This window comes from Lissotriton helveticus, chromosome 8 (genome assembly GCF_964261635.1).
Source record: "Lissotriton helveticus chromosome 8, aLisHel1.1, whole genome shotgun sequence".
NCBI lineage: Eukaryota > Metazoa > Chordata > Amphibia > Caudata > Salamandridae > Lissotriton > Lissotriton helveticus.
Genome location: NC_136069.1, coordinates 356,214,305 through 356,236,223, shown reverse-complemented (window position 1 = coordinate 356,236,223; position 21,919 = coordinate 356,214,305). Strand labels below are relative to the sequence as shown.

General features: G+C 42.6%; 1 protein-coding gene across 4 annotated transcripts in view; it reads right to left on the bottom strand.

The window, feature by feature from the left end:
* B3GLCT (beta 3-glucosyltransferase) overlaps nt 1–21,919 on the bottom strand; it is a 1,060,368-nt gene that overhangs the window by 975,125 nt on the left and 63,324 nt on the right. For all 4 annotated transcript variants that reach the window (XM_078657144.1, XM_078657145.1, XM_078657146.1 and 1 more), the window contains exon 3: nt 105–144. In XM_078657144.1, the coding sequence (XP_078513270.1) occupies nt 105–144 (40 nt within the window). The remainder of the gene's footprint in view (nt 1–104; nt 145–21,919) is intronic.

Below are 21,919 nucleotides of genomic sequence, written 5' to 3'. Positions count from 1 at the left end.
TAATTCGATTAATTCATATCTAACCAAACCGAGTTCATAAAAGCTTCTAACTAAATGTTCTGCATTTGTACACAAAAAGTGAATGCGAATTCATGTTTACATACCCAGAGCATTTTCACTTGATTGCTTGAGTTTTTCAGACTCCTGTTTCAGAGATATAACAAAAAAGAAGAGAATGGCAAAATTAAATTCTCTGTGTCTGCTAATTCTCCTGGGCTGGTACAATTTTACGTACAACCACTGAAAGAACGAAAGAGAGTATGACTAGTTTAAAGGCATATTAGGCAGTGAATTGTATGGCATTAGTACCTAACTAATAATACATTTTTCCACACATATCTTTTGATACAAAAGGTATTTCATTGCTACAAAAAATATAGAGATTTCTTAAGAATGAAAACCTTATTAATTCACCTAATACTGTACAATTTGTACTCTGGAGCAGCGCCCCATTAATTCTGAGTTCAGATTTAGGGCTCGTGACAAAAAAACCTGTTTCAAACACAGAACAGTTGTGCATAATAATATTGTAGTTAGTATTTTATGGTAAATATTTATCACATTAGGAATAACTTCAGGCACTTTGAGATCTGACTTACTGAATCTTAAAGGTACAATGTAAAATATTATGTTTTTTGACTACCCTGTTAAAATAGATGTTGCTTTGAGTACAGCATCATGACAACATTAGTTTATCAACTGAGAAATTTTACAACGAGTTAATAGCTCTCTTCAGACTCTCTAGGTCTGCCTACAGCCTCCCATTGTCAAGATTAAGGTTTTTTTTGTCAATCACATTTCCTTGCTTCGTATTCAGCAGCTTTCCTTCCTCTGTCCCACCCCTGACGCAATTCTTCTTCACCATTATTTCCACTGGATGACTTATATCCCTTGCTATGCAGAACTTCCAAAAAAACAAGCATTTGCAATGCAATAGGTCTCGCATTTACGAAAGTTGGAGCTTTTGGTGTTGAAAATGACAATGTTTTTACTTTTTTGTATGCATTGGCGTGATGATAGTTGCATAGTGTTATTGCCATATGTATGACCTTGCAGCGCTGGAGAACTTGAAAATAGGAAATAGGTTATGAGGGAGGGAGACAAACTTAAAATGTTGGATGGGAAGAAAAGTAAAAACTTCTAGGGAAAGGGCTGCAGGTGAGAGCGTGTGAATGTGTAAATGCTGCGTAGGAATAGGATTTAGGAATGCTGCATAAACTAAAATTAACGTGTTGACAAAATAAAAGCTGTGCGTGCTGATTTAAGTAATGCCACGTGTTTGCTAGTGTGTGGGCATGCTACTTTTTTATTTTCCCCAGATTTTTGTATAGCACGAACTCGACCTGAAGGTAAGAGAGAGCTTTACATGAGCACCAGTTGCGTTACACAAGGACACATTCATTTTTGTAAGGCTCAAGGAGAATAAGTGATTTGCCCAGAATCACAGGATGTTGAGCCTCACTGCCGAGACTCGAACCCGGTTCGCCAGATTTGAGATCGACCGCCCTAGCCGTTAGGCCACCAAAGGGTTTAGAAGGGTGTGGAATGTTCCAAGCTCGCTGCCTAGGCGAGAACTAAAAAGCCAGGACAGTACTTTGTAATGCTTATAATGTAAAACTAAGTTTCCCATAACCAAAAGTATGGTTGCCTAAAAAGTTAGCATTGTGATGGCCCCACGTGAAGCGGCGATATCCGCCAGGCTGGGCCTTATTCTATTGAAATTCCTTCATAGAGCCTATTTCACTAGATATCAGCTATGAGGAATGGGTGTCATTGCCTCACCGAGATGCCTGAGGTGTGAGCTGACTGATGGCACCTTTTTACATAGTCTGGGACTGCATTACCCTGATGAGTTGCGGGACAGGGGTTGTGACTTGTTTGGAGAGGGTGCTGTCATGGGAGATCCCCTTCCACATAAAGATCGTATTACTCCACAGTATGGAGGGCATTGAAGATATATATATATATAAGAAATATCTACTCTTTCTGAGCCTAACTCTGGTTAAATGGGATGACGCAAGGCTGTGTCAGGATGTGTCCCCACCCACAATAGGCGCCTGGAAGTTGGGAATGGATCACTGCATGGGGATGGAAGTAGCGGTGTTCCGGGCAAGGGGGTGTCCACAGAAACACACTAAGATTTGGCAGAGATAGGCCCACTACAGGGGTATTTTATAGGCACCAACACCATCAGTAGACTCTCTTCTTGACACAGTGATACAACTGTTTAGCGAAAGATCATGAATCCCCCAGCCCTTAACATACACTAACACACAGTTGTATTCCCTGAATAAAGCTCATGAGAATATTGTTTGCGATGGTAAGGGCGGTCTGCCTGCATATTATATGTTGGTATTACGGAGGGTGGGTGACGGGTTGTTACTGCACTGTAAGTTTTGACTGGCAATGTTGGCCATTATGTAATATTCCAATAAAATCTAATAAAATGTGTCATGAAAAAAAAGGCCAGCATTGGCTGGATGTCTCGAATGAAACCACTTGCAAAGCAGCACTACCCATTTTACTTGCGCCAACTGCCGCTCAACTCGAAACTTCTGTATTAACCTGTAAAAAACATGGAAATACTAAAATTGCTTTTACCCAAAGCTTGCAGTATATATTGTGGGAAGATGAAAGTGTTTGTTCATACGCTGTGGCTAACAAAGTTGGATAAAAACCAAACAAAATAAACTCGGGGGGAAAGTGACATAATAGGCAGTCTTGCACTTGTACCGTGTATACTTCCGCTCCCAGTCGCCATGGCTACACGACTTCTAGTCTTTCCTTCCAGTTGCTATTTCCACCAACGTCAGGAGCAGTGGGAGGGAAGCCAGGTTTTGAGGTGTCCTAGAGGAGGTGGCACCGCGTCACCAGTGTGGGTACCTCCTGCTGACCACACCCCAAACCTGAGCCACGGGAGCTGCGTGCGAGCCAAACTCGACTACCCGTAGAGGTGAGAGCAAGAAAACAGAAAAACAAACCCGTCCGCCAACATTCCCCCAGCAGGACCCAAGACCTAACAGGATCGGCCGAGTTAGCCTCAACAAGCGTTGAGTAAGGTGAGCCGAGCGCAACAAAAGAAAATACGCGTGGCTGCCATTGATAAAGATCAAGCTGCAAATGGAGAAAAAAAAACGGTGAGTTGGGTCGAGACCACAACAAACAAAAAGACACATGGCCACCGTTATTAAAGAAGCGCATTCGGACACTTTATAACTAGAGAACTGGTGCTTACATAAAGCGCTGCAATAGCTTCCGATCGGGTTCGCACTACAACTGCCAAACAAGCGTTTGCGGGAGAGAGTGTCCTGCTTGTAACAGTAGGTAGGAGAAAGTCATTTAAGAAAATAGTGCACCGAAGCTGTAAACAAAACATACCAAGTAACAACACATGGGAGGTTACAACAAGAGAAAAGGCAGTACTAAGGAGGGACTACTATGCCGTTTAACCAAAGAAAAGCCACCATTTACAAAGGACCGTAAGAGCAGCCAATTAAAACGATGGGCGAAATGCCCATATTCTGAATACACAGTATGTCTCGAGGAGAAAGCACAAGCACTGGCTAGGCGAGATCTAAAAAGCCATAAAGACAACTGCTGCCTTGCACTCTGACTACACAAAACATGCATGCGCACCTGCAGAGGGACAGTACCAAACTTCTGAATGGAAGTGTTTGATTGCAACTGTGTGAAGCATTCAATGCAGAGTAGCTGCTGAACAAATGAGCTCCTTTAAAGATCAGTTAAAACGCTGAAAGAGGCATAAGGAGTTTGCTTAAATGCAGTGTGATATTGCTTTAAAAAAAGGAAAAATATGCAAGATTGGTACTTGCAGTTTTTCATACTAGACTGCTTCGGGGATTTTTAAGGACATCAAACATCTAAGTACAACGAATGCTACACAGGTCTTGTCAGGATGCAACCATATCCTTTTCAAACATTCTTTTTTAATCTGTTTCAAATATATTTAATTCCACTGATTTTGTTTCCTCAAAATACGCCCAACTTGCATCAGTGAAGACAGTGGCACCATAATGCTCATCTTTAGTGCCTGAGTACCGCCAAACAGGTAAATGTCTCTAACATATACAACATGCCATGAGCTGCTTTCCATATGCACAGTTACAGCAATATAATTTGTATGAGCTAAACGCTTTTTTTGTTGTAGATCACACATTATGCAGTTAAAAAACATATCAGTGGAAAACATTGCGACCACAAAATTAGATAATTCCAGTGGCCTTTTTTAGATCGCGCCTATTAGACAGAGGAGCAGTCTTGCTGAGAAAAAACTATTGGCAGCTTACCAAAAACGTTGTCATTAAAGCCTGACCATTGCGTACCAGAGATAAAATTTACTGTCATGTTTATCTGTTTGCTTCGTATGCGATTGATTGCTTTGTCCATTATGTGTTTCACCCTCCCAGGAGCATAACCTCTTTATGTGTGTCCCCCCACTGTTTACTTTTAGTAAACTGTTTTTAGGTCGAGCTCGACGTAAGCAATGCGAAGCATTGCTGACGTCAGCGAAGACATCTATTGTGATTCGTTTCTGGGAATGTGGACAGGAAAGGGTGCACAAGCGCAGAGTAGCTCAGTTTTCACCTCGTGAGCGCGCACGGCGCCGTGCCCCTCTCCTGTCCACATTCCCTTGCGCAAACCCTCTACACTCACGCATGCGCACATACACAGGCACACACACACTGCATACACACACGCAAACACACACGCAAGCCCACGCGCACACACACAGACACACGGACAGACACATTCGAACACACGCGCGACCCCCACCCCCACCCCCACCCCACCACTTACCGGGCTCTTTCGGCGTGTTCAGTGTGTCATCTACGGCAGCGCTGGTACCAGGGGGCAGGACTTCACTTCCGGGGCTCCCTCCAGCACCTGGGAGCCCCGGGATGCGGAGAGGCCATCAGTCGGCCGGCTCCACTTCTTCCTCGGCGGCGGCGGCTGTGGCGGCGGGCGGGACTTCCTGCCGGATTGCAGGCCCCGCCCCCGTCTCAGGCAAAAGTGCCTGACTTCAGTTTTTTTTTATATCGGTGCGTGGGAAAGCAGTCAGATAGTGAGTAAGATCCCAATGTTCAAAATTCGTTTATTCCATCAATTCTTCATCAGATTTCTTCATCCAATATATGACAAAATAACAGCCAACACGTGTTTCGTCTGATCAGTATATGATATACAGACTTCTTCAGGGCTGTAATTAATACAGTAACCAAAATTACAAAAAGTAGTACTGGACTCAATATTCACAATAGAATACACCGAATCCGTGTAATAAGGAAAGGTAAGTCAAAGAAGTACCCGTCACCAAGAATAAAGCTTGAAAACCCAAAGTGTATCCATCAGTATCTAGTACCCGAGTCTGAGTACATTTCAACATATATTTTAGATCGTATAATTATAAGTAACCTAAAATACCAGATAGGACCCAGTCACCAACCACAACAGCAGATTGGTCAACATGCTAGTATTATTACATCCTCAGTAACTCACCATTACTCTTAATGCGAATAATTGTAATTCATAATCCTCACGGTAAAATCAAATTCTTCAGTCCAAACCAATCGAAGTAATAATCTGTAAGTAAAGCTAGTGTCTATTAATATACACTATATTTATATTGTAGCGCTCATACGTCAAACTGAGGCTAAACACACTCCACTATCTTCCTGCCCAATTGCTGTATACTCCAAATTGGCCAGCACATCGCATAAGTATTAGCTACTGATATATATACAGTTCTCTCAATAACTTCTCTGTTTTTTTATTATTAGTGGCAGGAGGTACAATAGGAGCTGCCATGGGACCACCTAAAGAGACGAAAAAAGAAGGCCTGAGAGCCAAGTTTGTGAAACTTGAATCCCTCAAACGCACGGAATTAAATAAATGGTGGGATGCCGCCACTTTAAAACAATACCTTAAGCTTAATCGAATCCCACGAGGTCTCAGGTCCCAGATTATACCTACTTACGAGGATCTGGAACCTGATCTCTATGTTACATGGGAGAAGGAACTTAACACTAGCTCCAGAAACTTAATTAATATCCTCATTGAAAACGCTGAGAGAAAAATAGCGAAACTACTTGTAGAAATACAAAAAGTAGAGGATGAAATTAAAGAAATGAATCTCCCCGAAGCAACAATTAAAAACTATACTGTTTTGGATGAGAAATTAAATGACCTACAAAATGACATTAAGCAAAGGAAAGCAAGAAAGATAAAACGCGACGAAAAGGACTATCGGTCAGGTCGTGTATATACCTTTGCAAGGAAATTTGATTATCTAATTACTAAATCTAATACTGAGAAACAAAAGGGCGGCACCCCATCACCTAGTGACAGTGACCCTGGTTCAAGTAATATCTCTAGTAGTGAATCTGAGGAAAACTCTGAGACCGCTTCCATTCAATCCCTTGAAAATAATTTTTTAGTAGAGGTGCACAGGTTGCGCCGTGGAAACAGGGACTCAGAGAGGAACCGAGTGGCAACTGTAAAAAAACCAGGAGAGGGGGCAGAGGCGGCAGGAGGACAGGGAGGAAGGGTAGGCATGCGAACAAGATCCTGGAAACCATAATTGAAGATGATGCTAATGATGTAAATAATATTGAAATTGTTAATCTGTCATCAACTGAGTTATCTGAGAATATGATCAGTTTACTTGCAAAAGGAATGGGCTTTTGCCCTATGACTATGTCTGATTGGTACTCGATTAAAATTGATGTGTTCAAATTTGTTAGAAGGTTGAAACTGAAAAAACACTTTGCTAATGTACCAGATAAACCTAGATATGCAAAAATAAAACCCGTAAGTGAAATCACAATTCAAGAACTTAAAGAAACGCAACTTTTGTTGTCTCTTACTGAGAGAGAGGAAGATCCAGTGACATTACTCAAGTTATTGGATGATTTGGGGATAGACAGGTTCTTGAGTGAAGACAGTGGGTTGAAGGAACGATCTAAATGGACACCTCAGGTGGCATCTGGGAGTACAATTGAAGCCTTCTCCAAAGCGGTGAACCAAGACATAGACAGAATTACTGATGCTAAATTTTCAGCTAAGACTAAGAAGTACATAGACAATTTATCGCCTGGGGAGAGGGTGGCACTGAAAGAACTTAAGAATAACCCTGACATCACCATACGTAGAGCGGATAAAGGTGGGAATATAGTAATTTTGAATACTATAGATTACAAAGAAGAAGTATATTCTCAACTGAATGACACTGTGTACTATGAAAAACTGTATAGTAATCCACTTACAAGCCTGTCGAAGGTTATTAATGATCATCTGAAAATATGGTATGATGAAACTCTTATTGATCGTGATGAATTTTTGTATTTGCAAGTTATTACACCGCGGGCACCATGCATGTATACGCTGCCAAAGATTCATAAATCTATGGTTAAACCACCAGGCAGGCCAATAATTTCTGGCATTGGGGGACCGACGGAACGTCTTTCCCAATATATTGACACCTTTTTACAGCTATATGTCAAAAACTTACCCTCATTTATTGAGGATTCTAAGCATGTACTTAATTTGATGAACGATCTGGTATGGGATGACAGAATGACACTGGTTACCCTCGATGTGGTATCTTTGTATACCAACATCGATCATGAATTAGGAATCCACGCAATTGACTTCTTTTTAAGTAAAAGAAGTGCAGAATACTATGATCACAATCAGATGATTTTGAAGATGACTAGATTAGTGCTTCAAAATAATGTTTTTCTCTTCGATGGAAATTGGTACAGACAGCGCCTTGGTACCGCGATGGGTTCTAGATTTGCTCCGTCCTTTGCGAACCTCTTCATGGGGTTCTTTGAGGCGGAGAGAATCTGGGGCCCATCCGGTAACAAATGGATACAATATATCCACTATTGGGGGCGGTACATAGACGACTGCCTCCTAATCTGGACAGGTTCAGTTGATGAACTTAAAGGTTTCTTTGACTACCTAAATGACAATGTACTGAATCTGTCATTTACTACCCACTATGACAAAAGTAGCATCAATTTCCTAGATATTGAATTGTTTATTAAAGATGGGAAAATTTGTAGTCGCATGTTTCGTAAACCTACTAGCTGCAATGCAGTTTTGCATGCTCAAAGTTGTCATCCAGCTAGCCAAGTAAATGCGATACCTTATGGTGAGATGGTAAGGGCGAGACGAAACTGTTCGATGGATAACGACTTTGAGCATAATCTCAATGACCTTACAAAAAGATTCCTGAAACGTGGCTATCAGAGTAAAGTGGTTGAGGAGGCAGTGACTAGAGCCAAGAAACTGAAGAGGACAACAACCCTCAAAGACAAGTCTAGTGTACGTAAAGATGAAAAGATTCGCCTAATTACAAATTATGGTACTGATAGTGCCCAACTGTATAAAATCCTGAATAAACACTGGCATCTTTTACAGATGGATAGAGACCTAATACCTTTTATTGGAGACAAACCTGGACTTACTTTTAGAAGGGGTCGCACTCTTTCTAACTTTGTCAGTCCTAGCTACCCTTTGAAGAAAACAGTTCCTGACTGGCTCACTGGGAGATCTACAGGCTTCCACAAATGTGGAAGATGTAGCTCCTGTAGGTGGGCGGTAAACAAGATCAGAACTTTCAACTATAACAATACAGGTGAACATCAGATTAACATGTTTATTAACTGTGATACTACTTTTGTTGTTTATGTTATAGTTTGTTCTTGTAAACAGATTTATGTTGGTAGCACCATCAGAAAATTGAAAGACAGAATGGTTGAACATTTCCGAGCACTGAAAACAGGGGATACTCGCTATCCCATAGCCTCCCACATCGTTAGGAATTTTCATGAAAAAGAGAAACATGTTTTTAAATATCATGGAATCGATCACATCAAATCTGATGTTAGAGGTGGGAATAGGCAATTACAGTTAAGACGCAGAGAAGTCATGTGGCTATTAAAGCTTAAGGCAGTTGAACGTGGTCTGAACATTGACCACGAATTTGAATACTATCTAGGACAAGAATGACTCATGGAGTTTGAGCAAAGTATATGGCTTTACTCTGATAGAGCTTAAATGATGTACAGATGAATAGAATGTACTATGTTTGTTACTGTAATTCTTACCCTGTCCTCCTTTCATAATCTTCCTGACTCCTGGATATACGTAAGAACTCTGCTAAACCAGAGCAGAATGATAATACCACTTGGACCCTTTTAACTGACACACACTGCCAGATGTAGGTCGATTGGACCTTGATAAGATTGACCAATGAAAATTGAGAATTACTCATTGTAGTAATATAATATGTTGGTATAATGGAATATATACATAATGAGGAACACTAGTGGAAATATGCGTAGACTTCATTAATACACGTACATACGATCTGAGATACCCATAACAGTGGGGTGTAAACATTAATGAATGTAAACAGCGCAGGGGGTTGCGCTTATAATTAATAGCACTTATTTTTCGTTTCTTACGCCACATTGAAATAATGGATTATAATTAACTATGAGTTTATGGTACTTACTGACAAAGTGGTCTAGCAGTAACCCGATCCTAGAATTGATAATATTCTAAAGTATTATGACTACGTACTCGTAAATTACTACTACAAGATGGCGCCTGCGTATGTGGTTAGATATTACTACTCAAACAGGGCGCGCGTGTACGACGCGATAGCCTCAGGATGATCTATGAACAATTACGCGGCGAGTATTAACAGATTTAACGCTGGGGAACTAAATGCATATAGATGTGCTGCATATTATAGTTAGGACTGGGAATACTCTGTTGGATTGTGCGTATACATTGTGACACACCACTCAAAGATGGCGCCCGCGGTTTAGACTATTTATTGCTACTCTAAGATGGCGCGCTTGCCAAACGCGACCGTCTATGGATGAGCGAGGAGCAGATATGCGGTGAGTTGAAAGTCATAACCAGCGCTGGGCGTGAGATGCCTATTTGATAGAAGGGCGCTCGCTAATGCACCTTATTAATTTGTTTACAGCCCACTGTTATGAGGATAGCGAGATACTTCGGAATACTTTTGAGAGTCTCTTATTGCTGACTGGAAACGAAGTAAACAGGGAAGCCTTACATTGGATTGAGAATCTACTTAAAGACTGAGGTATTTATTGGTTACTGATATCAATACAGATACTTAGAGATTTGAATACGCATTATATGTGACGCTATTGATACAAGGGCGCACGCTAATGCACTTACTATACTGATTTCGGTCTATAGATAAAAGGATAGCGAGATACTGTGGAATATTTACGAGGGTCTGACTTTGACCATGCCGATTTTGTAACTTTGAGACGAAGCAAACTATTGGAAGGCGATTCTACTCATACATTAAGGTATTTACTGGATAATGATACAACTGTATATTAGTTAATCACAGACTGTATACCTTTTGTAAACAGAGAAGTTATTGAGAGAACTGTATATATATCAGTAGCTAATACTTATGCGATGTGCTGGCCAATTTGGAGTATACAGCAATTGGGCAGGAAGATAGTGGAGTGTGTTTAGCCTCAGTTTGACGTATGAGCGCTACAATATAAATATAGTGTATATTAATAGACACTAGCTTTACTTACAGATTATTACTTCGATTGGTTTGGACTGAAGAATTTGATTTTACCGTGAGGATTATGAATTACAATTATTCGCATTAAGAGTAATGGTGAGTTACTGAGGATGTAATAATACTAGCATGTTGACCAATCTGCTGTTGTGGTTGGTGACTGGGTCCTATCTGGTATTTTAGGTTACTTATAATTATACGATCTAAAATATATGTTGAAATGTACTCAGACTCGGGTACTAGATACTGATGGATACACTTTGGGTTTTCAAGCTTTATTCTTGGTGACGGGTACTTCTTTGACTTACCTTTCCTTATTACACGGATTCGGTGTATTCTATTGTGAATATTGAGTCCAGTACTACTTTTTGTAATTTTGGTTACTGTATTAATTACAGCCTTGAAGAAGTCTGTATATCATATACTGATCAGACGAAACACGTGTTGGCTGTTATTTTGTCATATATTGGATGAAGAAATCTGATGAAGAATTGATGGAATAAACGAATTTTGAACATTGGGATCTTACAGACTATATTTGAAGACGAGTGCTTGGTGGATTATTGCCTATGTTCAGTCATTTATGACATTTATTGAGTAGTGGTAACCTACTCTCTCCACTTAGAGCACCAATTGGACTTGAAATTGTGTTTACCTGCTTATACACGCTGTGCGCTTCATATTAACTGTTACCATTATTGCTTCAGTCAGATAGTGAATTGGGTCTAAATTTGGAACACGGTCTCTCCTTTGACTCGCTGTAGAGTGCTGCAGAACTAGCATTACTGTATGCGTGCAGCAGACTCATGACCCATAGTCCCTGCTAATTTTTTTTTTTTTGCTGCATAAATGGATGGTCAGTCTGTTTTTCAAAGCTCCGCCCTTCATGACTCTACCCCCTTTACTCCACCCAACCATGAAACCCCCATACCCAATGTATGACTTCCCAGAATAAATGTTTAATTTCAACACTTATGGTAGGTAAAAAAGACAAGATTTAACAAGCTGAAAAACGAATAAGAAGCAGGCAGAAATGAGTCACAGAAAGGACCCCTGTGTGACTGGCGGGCTGTGGGCTCCTGGATATTCTTGAGAAGCCAGAGTCTTTCGCATCAACCTCGATTTAATAGAAACTGCTTGGGGGAGGCATAAGCCTACTCCACAGCCAAAGAGCACTTCGGAATTCTACCGTGTATTAGCATTGGCTAAGATGCCGCCAATGCTCCAATCTCAGGTCATTTTAGACAATAAGTATTGACTCTCACGCGCAGCCGGCTTGAAGAATCTATTCAGCCTTGGCATTGGTTGTTATGGGACGCGGAAGTGCTAAAATTACGGAGAAATGGCATGCGTTATAAGCTCAACTACGGACAAGGAGGGTTGCACTGAATTTGCTGACGGTCCGTGTAAGTAGCGGACAAGTGGTCACTTTATTATTCCTATGCCTCCCTCCCTCTGTCACCTTAGCTTTTGGATATGCCACGCCAGCCGACAAGATCACCTTTGTAAGGCAGTGCGTGTGTAAACTGCCTCCCTTCCTATGTATGCTATATAGCTATGGATGGAGAAAGTCCTCTGCATCGTATTTAATGAGTTTTCAGGTGTTGCATATAAAAAAAGTGAGATCAGTGGAATACTGTACATAGAATGATGTGCAACTGACAGTTCAAAAGGTGCATTAATCACTTTGAGAGTACGATAACATGCAGGAACTGCGCTGTAGACGGTGTAACAGCAGCAGCACACACTTTAGCTGTTGGTACAGAGCGTAATTAGTTTTTCAAGTTGTGTTGATTTTGCTACAGCATTAACCGCTTTATCATTTCTCCAGTAGTACTTTTTACGTTTTCACGTTATTGGCCTGTAGAACTTGTTTATTTTTTGAGTGTATCCTTACAGTAGTCTGCGAGACGGAATTTAGTTACAAGCAACAGAAACCCATAAATACCCATACAAATGGGACTGTGCTACATATCACTGTGCATTGCGTAGTTGCAAGTATGCGTTAAGTGCTTGGAATGCTCAGTAAGCAAGGCTGGTTAATTTGTTACGTAGTATATGGTTTATCTAAATCCACGATTTAATTTGTTTACATAGGTCACTATGTAAACAAATATTTGGTTTATTTTCAGTCATTGTCACTTTCATTCTTGGTCTTCCCTCTGACTGGACCATTTTTTAGCTTGTGATCATTTAATGTAGCAGAATTTCTTGCACCATACATAATCTAATGGTAGAAAAAGTTGCTCCAATTTTGCGTTTTTCACAAAGTCGAACACGCAGTTAATTTCGAATAAGCTGCAAATCTAATTAGAGCAATCCTGACTAAGCCTTGACCACAGCCTTTTGCCCGCGAACTGTGATTTATTTTTTAGATTACTAATTGGGATACAAATCGTGTTGGGTATACATCTTGGGGGTTCACTTTTTTTAGCTGCTATTATAATTTAAAATCACACACGTAGAAATCAAGTAAAAATGTATTTATCATGGTGTCTGTAAGAAAGTGATGCTGTCAATAATAAATTTAGATTGAGCTTTCAACATTAGTGCACAGATGCATATTGATGCCACTTCCTATTTGGGCTGCTGTATAGTTGGATCCAGAGCACAACGGGTTAACTCCATTCCTCAGTTTTCTTCTTATGCAAAAGTGTCTTTCGACTATTTAAGATGAGTCTTGTATCTTTCTACTGGTTTTGTCGTTTATGTAGCATCACCAGGAGACACTTCTCACTATAGTCAACAGGCGCTTCCAATCAGGCCAATGTCATGAACGCGATTCACAATAACAGGTGCTTTGAACGCCCTCTGCTCCTTTTGGAAAAAGTTTGAATTTTCGAAGAGTGATGTTCTTTATGCCTACCCTAGAATTTCGTGTATTTGTACGTGTGCAAGTTGTTTCAGTCCACAGTTCAGCAGATGGCAGTTTGATAGCATCAACACTAAAATAATAGCAGGGAAACTGTAAACGTGCTATCTGTTCTTTTACCAGAATCGAGGCATAATGTTTGATGGGGCTTACCCATGGAGCTAGAAAGAATTCTCCGAGCACTCAGAAAATCAACAGTTAGGTCATGATTTCAATGTGTTTTTTATTGAAATATTATTATTCAATTCTTCCCTCGCCAACACCTGTTTAGTCTATTGCTGACTCAAAGACAGCAGACATCATCCGGGCTAGTTATGAGATGAGTAATGGTATTGGATAGAAGTAGGATGAACATGGTCGGTATCTTGTGTGGCCCCACTGCCTCGTGTGCGACATTAGTGGTCTAAATGTGTACAGTCTGGAAAAGAGTACTCGTGTGTGTATCCTCCTGACTAGCTCCGATGAAGTCTGTTGTCACCAATCGAGTCAGCAATAGATGAAAGATGTGTTGGCGAGGGCAGAATGCAATAAAGGCAGTTCAATAAAGAACACATGTTGAAACCACAACCTCATTTGGCTACAAACCTGGATGTCCTCTGAAGATTGTATTATGCCTTGTTATTGAGGGATACACCATATGCTGTCGCCTAACCCTTCCCTTGGTGCCCAACCTCATATTTGCAGGGCCGCTTAAGTGTATGGACCATGATGCAATCTCTATGCAGCCTGCAGTGTGGGGGAGGTATTGTTCGACTCTACCACAGATTCTTTTCCTAGAGCATTCACACTTGATTCAGCATCAGGCTATCCTTTAGTGGTCAAGCAAAACTGTGTGCTGTGCAGTTTCAACTGTTTTGCTCTATTCTGTGCAGTTCAAGTTCAGATTTTGGGAAAATAACCATTTCTTTGATATGTCGGAGGCGGCCCATTTGGACTGGATGGAGGAGAGGAAGGTTTTTGCAGGAGTATTGGAGACATGGCGTGATACATGTTGGTGGCATTCCCCAAAGAAAGAAGTGGTCAAAGAAGTTGTTCCTTCTGTGCCACAAGTAATTCTGTGACCAGTATACATTCTGATTCTAGAGAACCTGATGAGAGAGACTCTTGGCAGTGATTGCAACTTTAGAGAGGCTGCAATCACCGCCAAAGAATTACTTTATTGTTTTGCATTTTGTAATCCATTGTGCTCTCCTAGTTTTTTTGCTTTGATCTCTCTGCTAATCATATGTCTTCTTTCCTATACTGTTGAGTCTAAATGATTCTGGCCAACTCTCTCTTCTTTGCCTCACCTCCACACCATGCACCCATGGGCAGGGAAAGGGTTACCCATCCCCACTTGACATATGGTCATGCCGTTTATATCTCAGTGGCATATTCTACCTACTTAATGTTTGATAATTCAGGGCTGTTTGGTGAGGTTGGGAGTTGGTCTACTTCGCACACAAGGTTTTCACTCCTTAGATCAGTGTTATTCAAAGGTGATCTGTGCATCGGTGGGGTTCATTGTTTTTAAAACCTGCAATCGGTGCATAAACACGCACTTTGAACGTATATTCCTTGCTTACAATGAGCAAAGCTGGCAGTAAAAGAGACTTACAGCCTTGCTTCTCATAAGCATGGACTATAAGTGCAAAGTGCTTGTTTATGCAACGATGCAAATGAAGAAAAGGCATTGTCATTTACAATGCCAATAGCTCAAACTTTAATAATGCGAGACCTATTGCATTGTAAATGCTTGTTTCTTTTTGCTTTAGCACTCTATGGGAGTGAGTGTATGTGTTTTCCTGCGGTCTCATTCATGTGCTTCTCCTCCTATGCTCTCTGTTGTTCTCTTGCATCCATGTACTTAACACCCACGCTACCACCCACTCACCATTTAGCTCTCTCTCGCCTGTGTGCTCCACTACCTCCCTCCCGCCCACCCTCCACCACACTCCATGTTGCTCTCACTCGCTTGTCTGGGGTCACAAAATACTGGTTACCAACCCTTTGAGTGTATTCAGGCAGGGCCTTAGTGAAGTGCAAGTGTGGTAGGTGACAGCTCCTCCCCCTCTTTAACTCAGTTGCCCATTGTCCTCACATGAGGTTCTTCACCTCAAAGGAAAGACCTATTGGCTTTGTCAATGCCTTTGAATTTTGTATTAAAATTTCCGAGATTTTCATTCGATTTTTCAAATTAACAACATATGTATACATTTAGTCAATTCAAACCATCACTAGTACTGCTTAAATACATATGTGCGACAACTGGGTAGCTTTCAAATCTACTTACAGTGGCCCAGAGAATATATGTAGAGTTGCCCCCATACATCAGTTTGATGTGAATAAGGGTTTCTTTTGAGACAGGGGAACAATCTACCCTTAAAGATATCTTCCAGATTGTTCCTCCCTATATAATCCATAAATGGTTCCAGATGCAACATAGAACTTAGAAAAGGGCTTGTTAGAAATTGGGTTACTGGTTGAGGGGTGTTAAACCCTAACTAAGCAGCAACCACATTTCTAGTCAAGGTGAAGTCCTAAACAAAACTAATCTTAACCTATGGTAAACCCTTTAGTAGCTTGGCACAGAGCAGTCAGATTTAAGTTAGAGGCAATGTGAGAGTATTTATGCAGCACTTCAAACACTAATAGTAAAAACACAAGAGAAATCCCACACCAATTTAGAATAATAGAAAAAACAATTCAAAATGACAAAAATACAATCAATAGAACAGGAAGTGTGCAATTTTAAAAAATGTTAGTTAACATAGCGCCAAAAAGCACCAAGCACCAACTGTGGTTATTTGGTTGTGCTAGAATGGGACAAAGTCATATGTTCAGGCTGACCATGAGGGAGGGCGGGCTGGCTAAAGGAACTCAGTCAGGCCTGCTGAACAAGAGTACCATAAACCCTGGTTGCGGAGAGTTGCGAGATTCAGCTTCGAGGATGTATCACACAGGTGATGCGAGGTCCTGGTCACAAAGGCATTTAGCAGCGTCGGCTCCAGGGAGATGCGTGGCTGCGATTCAAAATCCTGCATCATTCACAAGGATGCAATCAATGATGAGCTAGCGATGCAAGGGTCTGCGTCGGGGATGCATCACTTTGCAGTAAATAAGGGTTATGTTTAACACAGGTGACACATCTACCCATAAATATATTTTCTGGAGTGTTCCTCCCTATATGAACCATAAAAGGTTCAAGCTGCAACATAGAACTTGGTAAAGGGGTTGTTAGAAATTGAATTACTGGTTGAGGGGGATTAAACCCTACTTAAGTAGCACCCACAATTCTAATCAGGGTACAGTTCCAAGTAAAACCAAAATTAACCTATGCTCAGCCCTCTGGTAGCTTGGCATAGAGCAGTCAGAGGAGGCTGCGGGCTGAGAAGGCAATGGTGTCAGGAAAGTCCACGCAGCAAAGATAGGCCGATTCTGCTTGGGGTTGCGCCACGCAGCAGAGGAGATGTGTTGATTCTGCTAGGTCCTTAGATGGGCTGGCAGAGCATATTCAGGCCCATTTCCAAGGTTCCAGGACTGGGGCGGAACCACTTGGCAGGTTAGGACTCAGAGTTGCAGAGTCCAGGTGTTGGTAACAAGAGACTAGCCCTTGGAGTCACTCTGGTGCTCCTGGGTACAGGTTGCAGGTCTAGTCATTCCCAGCAAGGCAGCAGAACCTTAGGGCAGCAGTCCAGCAGACTAGCAGTCCATTCAGCAGCACATCAGTCCTTCTTCCTGGCAGAGTCTTCTAAAGGTCCAGAAGTGTACTGTAGAGTTGGGTCTAGGTGTCCAATAATTATATCTGGTGCTCACTTTAAGGTAGAGTACGTTTCTACAGATTTCCCCCATGATCCCCCCGAGAGTGTCAGGCATCCCCTTCCTCCCTATCCTGGACCAAGGGCCACAAAAGACCAGTGTCAAACCCTTTGCGAGCATGCTCAGGCAGGACCTTTGTTATGTGCAAGTGTGGTAGGTGACAGCGTCTCCCCCTCGTTAACTCAAAGTGGCCCATCCTGACAACACCTATATTCCCTTTATCTTGCTGTCTGGGACCAATAAACAAAGACCAACTGCAAGCCACACCTAGACGGGTGACCCAGGATCTGGCTGTAGGCACCAAATTGTTAGGACATGAAAATGCCAACTTTCTAAAAATCTGACTTTCCCATTAAAGAGGGCTTTTAATTACAATTCTGTAGACACCAAACTTGACTTGTCATTGCACCCAATTGGAAGTTATCACTTAAGTGTAATAAGGTAATCCAATGTAAGAGGTTTTTTCACTACCAGGACACGTAAAACCTAAAAGTACATGTCCAACTTTTTAAATACATTGTACCGTGCCCTCTGAGCGATTCAGGGCCTACCGTAGGGGTAACTTATAGGCATTAAAGGAAGGTTAGGGCATGGCAAGAGACTTAACTTGCCAGGTCGAATTGATAGTTTAAAACAGCGCACAATAGAATGGCATGCCTGAGACATCTTGAAGAGGCACAATCAGTGCTACAGGCACACTAATAGCATTTAATTTGCAGGCCCTGTGTACATATAGTAGCACTTTACAGGGGAATTACAAGTACATTAAATAGGCCAGTTGAATGTAAGCCAATTCTACTACATTTTAAAGAGAGAGCACAAGCACTTTAGCAATGGTAAAGAGTGCAGAGTACTAAAAGCCAACAAAAACAGGGTCAGTAAACAGGAGGGTGAAGGTAAAAAGTCTGGGAATGGCCATGCAGAGAGGGCCAAGTTTGACGGGAGTTATAAATGGGGAGAGTTTTACTTGCTTCGAAAAATGGTTCATGGCAAATGAACCATTTGCCATTTGGGCAGTGGTGTGGAATTCCTGTAGCCTGACTCCCAGGACATATTGTTTGGGGTCAAGGACAACAGGGTTTCATGCTTATTTTGTCCTTGGGACAAGAAGAGCCCGCCCCCTGCAGCACAAATCCTTTGGCTACCAGTTTACAGTACCACATTATAAATCAGGGAAGGGTATTGTCTGCAGTTAAGGTAATATTTGTGTCCATCTGTTAATGCTGTTCGAACTTGTATTTAAGGTTCATTAATGCAAAGCCTTTATTATTATTATTATTTTTTTAAACTTTATTTTGCATTTTACAATTAAAACAAAACATCATGAGTACAGCATACCATACAACATCTTCCTTTTTTAGCTTAGATTGCGCATTGAAGGTCAAACAAGAACAGCAGGGGTACAGAATCTTTCTTACCTACAGTACATTATGGAATTGAGCATGGTTTAGACAATATAAGCATTAGTCGTACACTTGCCATTTATTCTCCTTGGCCTCCGCTTCCTCGTCGGTTTTACTCATCTGTCCCGTCCTCCCCAGTTTCTGATGCACCGTGTTCGGGCTCATCGCCCATTTTTAGCCCAGTATTGCACAATTCCCACCATTCCATCAAATGTGATTGTAATTTTTCATCTTTACGTGTGAGCGTCATGTGTGCCTCCTCTGCTAATGCCCATTCCCGAACGTCCTTGAGCCAGACTGACACCTCCGGGCCCCTCTGCCCCATCCATGTAATGGTCACTCACTCTATGTCTGGCAAGTACTAGCATTAATTGCAGTAATTTGTAGGGTAATTTGCGTTTTTTGGGCTTCCGTACGTGGGATAGTAGGCATTGCAATGGTTCTTTCCTAAGCGGAAGGACTGAAACCTCACTTACCCGATGAACCACCTTCGTCCAGAACAGACTCCCCACCAAACAGTCCCATGCCAGGTGTATAAAGTCTGCATTTTCCGTGGGAAATTAGAATGTGTTAGTTTAAATATGGCATTGCAGGAGACAGTGCGTGTGAGAGCGCCGATAGATGCCCACTGCCTCTCTTCTATCTGCGTACTGATGTCTCTCTCTCAGTCAGCCCTGGAGGACGGCGTTGTGGGCATGGAGTCTTGCTCCATGGCTTTATATAAGAGGGAGACCATTCTACGACCAGCGCCGCATTGGAGTAGGATATCTAAGGCATGTGTTGGTTGGGAAATGTCTGGATATTGAGCCATGTGATTTTAACTACCTCCTGTATTCCTCTGTGGTGTAGGTAATGCCCCTGCCCTAGAATAAAACACTCCCTGGTCGGAAATGAAGGTTTCGTTCGGGAATAGGTCGGCAAGGACCTCACAGCCACCATCTCTTCATGTCTGAAAAGACATGTGGGTTCCCAGCTCTCTGAAGGGGGCCTGGATCCAGATCGACAACTCTCTATGAAATCGTGCCCGTCCTACCAACCTTTCAACAACTCACTGCCAAATGCCTGCTGTGTGTCTTACTATGTATGGGAGAGTTCCCCCTGTGCCCTGTCAACTTTATCAGAGCGGTCTGAAGTGTCGCAGTATCTGCACTTCTTGACAGTAATCGGTTTTCCCAATTGTCTTCCTCTGCCAACCATCAGCCAGTTGAGCTGCATAATAGTATAAGTCGAATTGTGGGGCTTCCAGACCTCCCTCCTCATAGCTGCGTATAATAGTGTTAAGGGCAACTCTACTACTTCTTCCGGCCCAGAGTAGTGAAGTCAGGATCCTATTTAGTTTTTAAAAATGTGTGTCAGTAGCGGGCATAGTGAGTTCTGGAGCCCATATGGGGTCCTCGGGAGCATGACCATCTTTGAGATGGCCAGTCTGCCCATTAGTGACAGTGGAAGGGTATTCCAGAATGCCATCGAATGTTGTAGAGCTGTAAGTGTCCCATCTATGTTCATGGTCACTGCCTGTGCATCTGTCAGTGCGACCTGGACCCCTAGGTACCGGAAACCCACTCATTCCTATCTAAGTCCCAGTTCCAGGAGATCCGCCATGGGCTCCTTGGCCAGTCCCGCCAATGGGAAGATCAGCGACTTATTGAGATTAAGTCTTAACCCAGAGACCTCCCCAAATCTATTCAGCTGATTTAGCTGTTCTGGTACTGCTTCCGGAGGGGAGGCCAGAAAAAAAAGTGCATCATCGGCGTATAGGGAGATGATATGGTTTGTATCTCCTACTCTAAGTCCCAATTGGCCTAAGTCAGCTCTTACCCGGACCGCAAATGGCTCTATGGCCAGGGCGAACAATAGAGGCGAAAGTGGAAACTCTTGGTGAGTGCCTCGTCCCAACTGCCATTCTTCTGAACGTGCGCCCCCCAATTTGACCCTTGCACGAGGTTCCATATGCAGTATTCAGATCCAGCGGCAGAATCGGGGACCCAGCCCCACGACCCTGAGTACCTCCCAGAGGTAACCCCAATCCACTGTATCAAATGCCTTGGCCAGGTCTATAGAAACCAATACCACCTGCTCCTCCCGACCACTCACTTCGTGTATGATATGATTGAGGCGGCATAAATTCATGGCTATGTTCCGACCAGAAATAAAGCTGCATTGGCCCTCGTGGACAAGGTGTGGGGTATATGGTCCTAGGCGGGCTGTCAACAGTTTGCACATAATTTTGGCGTACGTGTTTATCATGGTAATTGGACGGTATGACGAAGGCTCATGGGCTTCTCCACCCGGCTTCAGGATCATACATATTTCCCCCTGCCTCAAGCTAGGCGGGAAGACCAGAGAACCAAACTGGTTTTGGATGGGTACAGACCCTCTCTGCCTTCAGAAAAAAAAGGATTTCAGTGTATAAAGAGTGGGACCCAGACTTTTAGATCACTTCTGGGAAATCAAGAGGAACCTTTGCCAAGGAGGAGAACTGGAGAAGCCGAGGAAGATTACTTCCCATGTGCTGTTTGGGGTTGGCCTGCAGTGGTTACTTGTTGCCAAGGAAAGGAAACTTTGCTGTTTGCTTTGTCACCTGCTTGACGAAAAGATCTCCAAGGGCTTGAAACTGAGCTTGCCTCCTGTTCTGAAGCCTCAGGGAAACAAAGACTTCACCACCAGCTCCCCTGAATTTCCTTGCTGGGTATTACAACCTGCACAGAGGTGCCTGCTGTTGTTTAGGACCTCTGGAGACTGTTTGTTACTGGGAGCTGGAAGATCAACGCAACGAGGAAGAAGCGTGTCGCATCCGCACCGATTCCCAATGCATCGCAGAGCCAAGGAGAAGACATGTGCCGCATTCACACCTGTTCCCGACGCATTGCCGAACCACGGAGAAGAAGCTCACCGCATCCACACCGGGTCCCGACGCATCGCTGAGAAAACCAGTGCAGCATCTGCCACGCGGCTGCATACATTCGCGCATTGTACCGGATCATCGCATCGCATGGAGCGGCCATTTTGTCGCATCGCACCGGATCGTCACCACACATTGAGGCGCCATCTTGTCGCATCGTAACCGGAACGCAGTAAGGAACAGACGCATCGCCTCCCCCGATTCAAGAAACTGGCGCATCACCTTCCCTGCGACCCTTTTCTTTGTTTTGTGTGACGCATCTAAGGTACTTTGTGGGAAAAGTGCGGCATTTATAACTTGCACTGAACGGAACTATTTCCATCATTTAAGAG